The sequence below is a fragment of the Parasteatoda tepidariorum genome, chromosome 6 (assembly GCF_043381705.1).
Source record: "Parasteatoda tepidariorum isolate YZ-2023 chromosome 6, CAS_Ptep_4.0, whole genome shotgun sequence".
NCBI classification, from domain to species: domain Eukaryota; kingdom Metazoa; phylum Arthropoda; class Arachnida; order Araneae; family Theridiidae; genus Parasteatoda; species Parasteatoda tepidariorum.
In genome coordinates, this window is record NC_092209.1 from 6,795,432 (window position 1) to 6,806,864 (window position 11,433).

At 27.2% G+C, this 11,433-nt stretch overlaps 1 protein-coding gene across 1 annotated transcript in view; it reads right to left on the reverse strand.

Moving 5' to 3' along the window:
- LOC107439253 (Nucleolar complex protein 1) overlaps positions 1-11,433 on the reverse strand; it is a 33,634-nt gene that overhangs the window by 4,681 nt on the left and 17,520 nt on the right. The window contains exons 5-11 of the mRNA XM_043043517.2: positions 9,722-9,934; positions 8,491-8,688; positions 5,702-5,956; positions 4,162-4,341; positions 3,925-4,074; positions 2,502-3,062; positions 5-236 (exon numbers count right to left, since the gene is read on the reverse strand). Of these exons, the coding sequence (XP_042899451.1) occupies positions 5-236; positions 2,502-3,062; positions 3,925-4,074; positions 4,162-4,341; positions 5,702-5,956; positions 8,491-8,688; positions 9,722-9,934 (1,789 nt within the window). The remainder of the gene's footprint in view (positions 1-4; positions 237-2,501; positions 3,063-3,924; positions 4,075-4,161; positions 4,342-5,701; positions 5,957-8,490; positions 8,689-9,721; positions 9,935-11,433) is intronic.

Sequence of the window (11,433 nt, forward strand, 5' to 3'; positions counted from 1 at the left end):
TTACCTCCAACAAAATCCTCTTCACACAAATCTTCTTCATTCAGATCATCAAATGCATCATCTTCAAATTCAATTTCTTCATCATCCAAATCACCATCAAAGTCTTCATCTTCATCATCATCAAGAACGTCATCAGGCTCATCATCTGAATCTTCGACTTTTCTTTTATTACCTTTTTGCATTCCTAATTCTTTAGCAAAGTCTAAAGTATCTTCCCCATCATCTTCCGGATGAATCTAAAATAATCAATTATATGAAAAACTTACTCTGTGAAGCTTAAATATGAATTTCTAATAAAATATACGATAAGTTTAATAACCGAACTCATTTAACCGGAATGTTCAAATACTCACGAAAAAAAACTTTTTTATATTTTTAAGTAAGATTTTTTCATAATTAAGATTATATTTATAAATTCGAATTTTGAGAAATGGCTGATATCAGCTTGGATAGACTCTTGTAAACTATTTTTCAAGACAAATATCAGACATACAATGGCAGTTATGCAGAGAAAGCTGAACTTAGTATGATAACATAAAACTTTAAAATCGTGGTATCCAAACTAAATAATTAAAATTAACAATTAAAAATAACATATAAAACAAACTAAACAATTAAAATTACAAATTAAAAGATTTATTACATTGAATAAAATTTAAGTTAAATTATAAAATTAAAATATTTTTTAAAAATATATTCACTTTAAGTTAAAATGATTTATCTGTTAGCTGTTTTAAAATCATATCGTAATAGGNAGAACTTTCGTACACCAGAACAAGTCACTGAACCACCAACTTGTCTTGCAATTTCAGCATAAGAGAGGCCATTTTCTCTCAATATGACAATTCGGCTTCTTTTTGTAGATGTCCAATTAGTTCTTCTTGTTGATGACATTGTTTAAAATTAGTTTAATTAAAAGAAAGGACTTTAAAATTTAAAAAACAGCAATACTCTATTTAATTGTACTAGTATGCATCATTCCGCAAAATATTTCCACAACAATAACTCTTTTGCCATCCAAATAACCTAAACTATAGTTACAGACATTTGATTGGTCCTAAGAACAGTGTTTGTGATTGGCTAGTACGCTTTTATTACAAAACACGTCTTTATTCAAAACGATTTATGTTTGTTTGTTCTACTAAAATAGACATAACTTTTCTTGTAATACAGATATTTTAATTCTGGTTTTGTTATTAAATTTCACATTAAATTACCTTCAATTTGATATATAAACTTTTGTATTTAAGTGAAAATTAATATATTCTACAAGCACACAAAGTTGAAAAACATGAAACTTTCAAAAAGTGTCCACACTTTTGGCCACCACTGTAACAAACTAAAAATTTGTAAATAAAGTGCTTCACTAATTTTAATTACAACTAAATGCTTAAAAATTAATTAGTGAACGAACCCTCAGTTAACCATTTAAAAAATTATGCGATTAGTGAATAGTAATTGCATAAAAATAATTTTAAATGCACTGTACAAAAATATTTCAACTTAGTACAATTCAACTTATATCTATCATACAAGATTTGATTTATTCTTCTAAAAATAGTAAATAAGTATATGACCTCCAATTCTCCTCGATAAAATTTCATCATTAGAAAATTTATTTAAATTAATCCTATAAAATCTGAAACAACAAATTGATTATAATACATAACATACTTTAATCACTTTTGTACAATTTATGGATGGTCCCCAGAGGCAACATATTAAATTCAAGCAATTTCAGAATCATCTGAAACAGCAGCTTTCAATTTATTTTTGGTTATGGAACCTTAAATGACTGAAAATTTCTGGTGGAATAAAGTTTTAATAAAGTTATTTAGCAACTGTGAATCTGTTGGGGGAAAAAAAAGTTTGCTGATTATTTTGAAAGTATTTAATAAGAATGATTTTTTTTAACACTTTACAAATATATTAAAATTAAATTCAAATTATGCTTAAAATTAGGTTTAAAGACAAATAATGTAAGTTTAATTTCCGAAGTGACAAAATTCACAATTAATGAACACTATTCTTGGATTTATTTATCATACTTTGAATTAATATTAATGCATTTCTTTTATAAATGTGGACATATTCAATATATTGTTATTGGAAGAAATATTTTTCTTATTTTTTTGTTCACAACTTTTTGCCTATATATTTTCATAAAAACAAAAAAATTAAATAATTATGGATGTTGTCAGCTATCATTACACGCATTTATTTGTAATTATTTTTCACTTTCATGTCTACTTTTTAGAGTAATATTTTTCTACTTTTTAGAACATATTTAGTTCTGAACTCGTTATCTCGAAATTTTTTGAGTGTCTCTTTAACTTTGAGACACCGAGAGTATACTATAAATATAATTACAGGTTTCAAAAATCGTTACTGGGTAAGAAATCCTTTCTCTCTGAACCCTGAACTTTTCTGGGGACTCCCAAGGCTCACAGAAACATCTTTTGGGAAATGCTGTTCCGAACCTTATAAAAACAAATGCTTACATTGTCAAGTAACTGTTCAAACTCATCACTGCACACGCTATCAAGATCCGAGTCTTCTTTGAGGGATTTAGCAGTCACGGTTCTATTACGCAAATACTGGTAGATGAACTTCTCATCCTCAGGTATTTTTACAGACTTCTGTTGGAGATACTCGTTGCTGGTCACGTGCAGCTGCTTGGATGCAGATGCTTTGAACTTTCTGCTCCCAAACACTCTGGTCGTTGGATTCATTTCCAAACTTTCTGAGATCTTTTTTGGATTCCTGTACACAAACCGGTCCAGAAATCGAGCGTTGGTAAAATCGAGTAGTGGGTCGCCGCCGTATTTGATTTCTGATGAATTGGACACTTGGTTAGCGAAGAGGGAGACAGAAGGATGAAAGCTCTGTTTCAGGAACACAAGTTCCCACATGGCTTGGCAGTTTGGGTTGGCATGGAGGGGGTTTCGACAGTCCAAATCGTAAACTGATTTAGTTTTCTGTTTTTTGGATTCGTGCTTGTGAACCCAAGATGATCCAGGTTCATGCTTTTCAACTTTTACAGTAACTTTGTTGTCTTCGTTCTGAAATTTAATTTTTTTCACAATTAAAACTTAATGTATGTTTCAATCAATATAAAATTGTCAAATAAGGAAGTTCTAAGTCTACAAGCGTTTAAAGGCATTGCTTGTGAAAAGTGTCTATTTCAGAATATAAAAGCATTTTGTAGCATTCTAAATAAATTTTTTACATTGAAATTTATAAAGCCAAATAATACATAAAACCATAATCTCCAACTGCTACAGAATTTCGATAGTTTCCAAAATATTTTTCCAACAGGTAGGAAAGGTACTTCAGTGATATTTTAATAAAATTAAAATTTAAAGAATTTTGTCCATCACTACATATATAAATAATTAAAACAGATACGTAAAAGGTCTAACAGATGAATTTTCATGTTCTTATGCACTATAAAAATTTAATTTATGTTTCAATTCACTACCGCAGAAAAATATATAGTAAGAACTTTAAATAATAAAAGGTTTATAAAACTTATTTTTATTAAAAAAAATTGATAGGTTTTCATAAACTTAGGAAAGTACAGTTCAATCTATACATTCTGTTGCATAACAATCAAACAGATAAATAAGTTGTGAAAGTATTTCATAATTTGAGTCAGAAGAAGCAAAAAGTGGAAGGATACAATTGATAACAAAACTCAAAATCAAGAATTCAGGAGAAAACTCAAAATATTTTCCCGAAAATCAGGATTACTTGGCAGGTATGGTCACTGAAAAAAGTCCTAATTTTAAAACAAAGAAATGAAAGGTACCTTACACAGGGAACCAACTTTTTACAATGAAAATCTTTAAATATATAGGCTAGATGCTGCAAAATGTCACTTTTAAAACAATAAAGCATACTAAAATTAATAGAATTACTTACAACTTCAACTACATCTTCGTAATGTTCGTCACTATCCGAATCATCAGGAATCGAATGTTTGATTTCTAAAAGGTTTGGATGTAACTTATTCACTTCAGATATTAAAACTAATATTCCACATTGAAGATTTGGAGGTTGGTAAAGTGCTATCTGCAAACAAGAGAAAAAGACAAATTCATTATTTATGGGTTTTAAAGAAAAAAAGAACAGAAAATGAAAAGAGGAAGGTTAAATTACCTGCAATAAACGTTTTACAAATGCTTTTATTCTTACAACAGCAACATCTTTTTTTAAGGCTTTGTATACAAGATTTAGAAAAAAAGCTTGTTTGGAAGAGGTTGCTAAAGACGTGTCTAAGAGTTTTCTGTATAAAGCACCATAGAATCTATCAGATACTGAATCACTAGAATCTAATACCTAAAACAATGTACAAAATTATCAAATCATATTTATAAAGGTAATATACAGCTTATAGGAAAACATGTTAAATGACACCCAATTATAATCAACAATAAGAAATTAATAATTTTCATCAAGTCGTCTAACCTGGTTTCAAAAAGTGATCTAGTTAATTTTATCTTTGTAATGTTTGTATAAAATAAAATCTTTCAAGTCATTCAACCCTATAGCAGAATTTTCTTTGGCTTTCTGCGACATATCTCACTAGCACAAATAATTTTCTACAAGATATTTTTTTAAAAAAAAGACATACATCAATATAATAAAACCAAAAGCAATTTTTTTTAAAATTTTGTAACTTTGGTCTAAATTTTTCTTTTATTTAAAAGATTTCTAGAATTTATCTCTTAAATTAAAAAATAATCAAGAAGACTTATTATTAACTTCTTCTTTTGCAATGAGCTAAAACGAAAATCAAAAATTTTTTTCCCCCAAATAAAAATCTTTGCGCAAAGTTTTTTAAATATAAGATGATGTCCTGCAACAATGTCACTTTGTCAAATCAATTCTGCCACGGGGTCATTCAATACACAATAAATCAATTATTATTTTAGGTGTGTTTCCAAATTTTTCAGATTTTATCCTCATAGCTGCTAGCATGGATAAGAAAAAAATCCAGTAGATATTTGAAAATAATATATATTTCATGATAACTATTGCATAATATATTAAATATTTAACAAAAGGATTTTTATTTCCATCAAAATACAGAAACTTTATCGCACTAATAACTATAAATGATCTGGAATATTTTATATTTATGATTGACATTGAACAAAATTTTTAATTATGTTAACTCATTTTGAATACTATAAGACAAGTAGTTTATTACTGGTAGTTTAAATTTTTTTTTATTAATTTAAAAAGGGAGTTCTGAATAAAAATGAACTGAAAATTTTAGGAAAAAAAAGCTTAAAACCAATTACTATAAATAAAGCTCGCTTCATTATTTATTAGTAATACTTATTTAAATATTCTAGCAAGCATTAAATTCTATTTTTATAGGGATTTTTTTTCAGGAAGCTTACTCAACTTTAAGGAAATTTTTGAAATGTACAAAAATCAGGAAAATTTTTATGAAACCAGTAGACCAAAAGAAACTGGTAAAATCCAGTTGAGTTGGCAACTATGTATCAGAATGTTGCACAACTTCTTAAAAACTTAAATGCTCACAAATGTAATATTCAACACGATAGCATGTTATGTATAATAAAAAAGTTTATGCCTCAGTTATTTCGAAATACTGACAGAATGTTTTAAATATGCACAACTAACACACTTCCTTTAAAGTCAAGTAGCATAATGAAGGATGGCTCACTTGAAATATTAGCATCAGTGCTTGAATGCTTATGTTGAAGCTGACCAGGTGGACAAGCCTGTACATGGCATCCATTTGATCCATGACAATATTGTCTCGAAGTTTGGCATAAGGGTATGCCCTGGCTACTCCAGATAATAAGGCACTCATCATTTTATTGTTCACTTCACCCTTTTTAACAAAAAGTTTAAACTGGCTGAAATAGATCAGTATTAGCTGATTGGCTATCTTGAAGTCATCGTGGCTCAGAATTATCTGAAATAAACAAAAAGTTTCAGTTGAAATATAGAAAATGTTATGTGGAAAATGTTTATATGCAAACACACATGCATAGTAAACGCGTACATATGAAGTAAAATTAAATATAATGAATTTAAACAATTGGGTTTACTTTCTGGAAACTTTTTTGTTGTAAATAAGTGTAAGTTAGGCTTAAATAAATAAAAGTCACATGAGGAATAAAAAAAAATTTCTTTGTTATCAGGTAATTGCAAAGGGTATGGAACTAAATCAAATTTAACACATCTAGTAAGAGTACACACATAAGTGAACATATTTACATGTAATAAGTGTATGTCAGACATAAATAAATAAAACAGTCACATGAGGAAAAAAATACTTTTTTCGTTATCAGGAAATGTCAAAAGGTTTGGAACTAAATAAAATATAACACATTTTCGTTAAAAAAATTAACTCATCAAAAATTTAGTTTTAGACATTTTCTAATGCTGACTGCCAATGTTTTATGCCAGAGGCGTCTTTGGGGTTCAATGTTGAAGAGGGGTGAAATTAAAAGAGATTTCGAAATTCTACATACAACATAAACAATTCTTATGTCTGTTAAACATCCACAAAAAAAAAAAAGGAATTTTCTTCCTTTTGTTTTTATCTTTCATACATTAAATCGATGATGATTCATAAAAATTTCTTTACTTGTCTGAAACTATTGTTGGGGACCCTCCACTGTGCTCCAACAACACTCACGTTTTATGCATTTTTGTAAAGAAAGTAGTATATGATTTTTTTCCAAAGCAAGCCATGTGGACAGTTTTGATTTCTTTTGCATAATGAAACCGTTTCTTGCTTTTCTCCTTAAAGTTGCGTTGTTAAAAACAACATAATTAAAAATTTGAATTAAAAAATTAAGATAATCATTTGTGCAGTTTTTTGCTTGTAATACAACAGTAATTTAAATAGTTTACACTTAATTTGAGTGTCTCACACTACGTTAATTTATTAGTCAGATTCAGCTGCAATCTTACAAGACACAAAGCATGTATTTTTATTTATTTTTATAATAGTAAAAAAATAATAATAATAAAAAAATACATAATTCAAAATTTTTTTCCAGCTATTTATATTTGCAGTTAAGCCTAATTTTTTTACGTCTTTTTTAGCTACTGAATGCCTAACATGAATAGCAAGAATGGGATAAGTTGAGTAAAAATAAATGCCTTATTTAAAAAGGGAAAACAAATTATTGCAGTATTGACTTCCATTGATTTTAAGGCGAAAACTAAGTGAGATGGAAAGGTGTGATTTTTGTCACTTCGGCAACATTCCACTTTAATATTGCTTGGATTAGCAAAATGATATAAGAGGGGGAAAAAACTACAGGGAGTAAAATGTAGTTCATTGATTTCGATACATTTAAACTCCATAATGTGCTACATTGTTCAACAGCTTATTTTTCTAGAAATTAATAATTTTATTTTCCAAAATCCTGTTTTTAACTTAAAATATTCTACATTCAGCTGTAATGTTTAGATGCAATTTTATCATAGTTACTGTAAATTTTTTCTTGAATACTATAAACAATTTGTCGATATACCATAAACAATTAATTACAACAAAAACAAAACAATAGACAAGAGCAGATAAACATCTTGCAAATACAAAGAGAACTTACAATATAAATAGCAAAATTGTGATTATAAGCCAGTTACTTCCTCTATTAATAAAAAGAGTTCTAATATAGGAATTATTAGAGGAAAACAGAAAATTGTTAAACCGTTATAAGGCCATGAAAAATATACTTTGTCACCAAAATTTATCATCTTTCAAATGTTAATGTGAAGTTTTTTTCCCACCTACAATTTGCACAGCCATCTACTGATAACTTCGGAAAATAGAAAAAAAAAAAAATTATTTACATAAATGTGGCTGATAGTAAATCTTAGGAGAACAAGAAGAGACGATGGCACTGTGAAGTTATTTCACTTGTGTGTTATGCATTCCTTCCTTTAATCTTTTTTCATCAATATAATTTCCAATTATGAACACAGAATTTATGAATTTTGCTATTTATAAGCATATATGTTCAAGTTTATTGCCGATTCTTAGAGGTTGGTAAAATTTTAAAAAATCTTCTCTCACCTTTTCACTAAAAAAATGGACTTAAAAATTAAATTAATTTGAGGTATTAAATAATTGAATTTTATTTTAAAAATGAATTGCAATCTCAAAAATATTTTAGCCTAACGATACTTGAAAAAAGTGGTTCTATAATTAGTTAAAAAAAATTTAATTTAAAACTGAAATTTGGCTTTTTTTTCTTCAAAGGAGAGCTTATTCCTTATTAGATTAGATAAGAACTGGCTTATGGATATTCTCAACTATTTATATGTCATCAAAGATAATCAGCTGAACAAGCTGATATCAAATACTATTTGAAATAATACAAATTAGCTAATCATAATGAATTAAATGAATAAATAAAAGTTATTAATATACTTGTTTTTATATATTATGTCAAAAGTAAAAACTATTATCAAGGTTATTGAAGTTACCTGATTTAAAAAGCAGAGTGAATAATATTTGGCTCTTTCAGCTAAATTTTGACGAAATATTAATCTTTCAACTTCTTGTACCACAACACTTTTCATGTGTTTGTGAGTATTGAGGAGCTTTCCTAGTAGAAAACATACATGTGAGCCTATTTTAGGAATGGGATCACCTATTTTGTTTACCAGATGATCTAGCAGAAACTGAAAATGGAAGAAAAAAAAATTAATTAATACATTATAGTCCATAAAAGGAAATGAAATAAATTTAAAGGTTTCTGTTTTATATACACTGGTTATCATAAATTAAGGAAAAATCACAAAAATAGCGATAACTCTTTCAAAAGTAAGCCAAACCGTGCAAAATTTGCATATGTTGTCCACTANAATGAAATAAATTTAAAGAAGGTTTCTGTTTTATATATAATAAAAATTCAATATAGCAACTCCACAATGTTACAAGAAGTCCGATATTTTGCCAAATTTCCAAGTCATTCTTCAAAATGTTTATAATAAAGATATAAAAATGAAATATTTATAATGAATTAGAAATTAATAGTTTTAGGCTATTATGACAAAATATATTTTAGAGAAATACATTTTTCTGCTGTTTAAAAGAGCAATATAATACAAGAAAGGTTTAAATGAAAGATATTTGTATTTATTTCTGATATCAATGCAAAAGTTTAACCTCAGTTAAGTTACTTTCTTCCTGACAAAAAAAAAAATTTTTTAATCTACCTTTTTTAAGAACTCTTGTAGCGTATTTAGGAAGAGTAGTCCATTTATTGACAATATGGTCAGGTCAATCAGGTCCTATTTCAAGATGATTATTAAAAATTTTGCTATAAAATATAAGGTTTTCTGATAAGATATTAAATTTCAGGCAGTAGCCTGGAAAAAATAAACTCTGCAAAGTTTATTTTATCCCTCTTACACAGAATTTTTTTTTTTTTTTGGCACATAATCCATAGTGGTAAGGTTTTGTTTTTAAACATATCAGAATTATCATTTTGACATAAATTATTATGTTCTCTTCGCAGTATCGATTCATTAATCGGGTTTAATGAATCGAACTTTCTGAAAATTTTTAAAACCAAAACCAATTGTCTCTTTACATGAATAAGAATATGAAGAAAATAACATGTACTATAAAGCATAGACTTTAATTTTTAGAAACCTTACACCTAATTATTAATTCTGACAAAATGAAAAAGCTAGATAAAAATAGACTTACTTGTTCTTCTTCAGGATTTTCCTCCAACAACTTATGCAGAACACTCACAGCTTTTATTTTGGTCTTCTCAATAGTATCGTGGCTCACTTTATCAACACTAGTCAAGAACTTTTTATACAGACCTTTTAGGATGTTCTCAAACAGCCAAAGAATAAGGCATCTCTTCCTTGTGGCAGAGTCTTGGCAAATTTCATTAATTTGTGACAGAGGTTGCTGTGTAAAGTAAAACAAATCAGCATGTTTTTTAAATTAATAATTTAAATTAAAAAACTATGGTTCAAAGTATATGTTTTAAAGTATAATTCCTTACAGGAGTATTCTTTTAATACAGTAAACGTGTCACATCAAAATGGAATGAATTGGTTGAATATTAATAGATATTCACACACACAAAAAAAGTACTAATCAGTTATAGGGACCGTGTGTTGGCCACTGCTTTGAGTCGCCATCCACACTAACAATTGACCTTATGACTGATAAGTACAAATTGTAATGTTGTGAGGCATTGTCAACAAATATTGACACTTATCAATATATCAGGATATTTTTCTCCTTTAACTAATTTGTGTTACCTAAACATTGATCAATATTTACAATAAAATTTAGTAACACTCATAATAATATCTTATTCTATAATCATCACTATGAATAATAATTATCATATTATTTTTCTGTTATGTTATCAATAATGATCATGATATTGTTGCATTTAATACATTTATGAATATTATCAGAAGCTTGTAATCTGTGTAAATCTGAATATGGCATTGTTCCTATGTCTTGGCAATCTTGTTTTTATGGGTTCTATAAACGATAAGAACCGAAAGAAAAAAAAAATTATAAATAATCAGATTTAAAAAAATGTAAATCCTACATTACAGTTTTTATTTAGAACAGAACTATTTGTGCCACCATCCCAGCAGAATAATTTTTATAAATCTGTTTAAAATTCTGTTAGCAATTTTTATTCAATTATCTAGGCATTTATGCCTAATTTGATATTAACTAACTAATATTTATTTTATGACATTTTGAAAAATAAAATTGCTTGTCAGTTAAAAAATTAAAATTAGAGAGAACTGTTTATTTTTAATATTATCCACAGCACATTTACAATTATTAAATCTTGTGGCAGAACATTAATTAATTCAGCTTTTGGGTGAAATTTCATGAAACTATTGAAAAATACAGTTGTCTAAAATAATTGAAATCAGATCAACTTGGGACAATAAAAATATTTGAATTATAGCGGAAGCATCAATTATTTTATCCTTAAAATTTGAAAATCAAGGTCTTATCAATAATAATACCAGGAGGTATTTAATTTTAAATTGTTATTTTCAGTTGTTGAATAAACCTAGTTGAAATTATAATAACACACATCTTGTTTTACATAAATATGGATGACAGATTTAAATGAATATTATATACAGTTTACTCTTGACATCTCAAAGTTAAAAGAGATACTAAAAATTTTTTGAGATAACGAATTTTCGAGACAGAATTTTTCAGAATTAAAATGTTTCAAAAAGTAGAGTAAGAATAACTACTAATATATATTTATGTATTGATAGCTGATTGTAAGTCTAAATACAGTAATGATAATTTTATTTTTAAAAGTAAGACAAAAATAATTATGCATTAAAGAGAAAATAATTGGTTTACAATACTAAACAGTGTGATTTTTCTGAAAAAAAAAAAAAAAAAAAGAA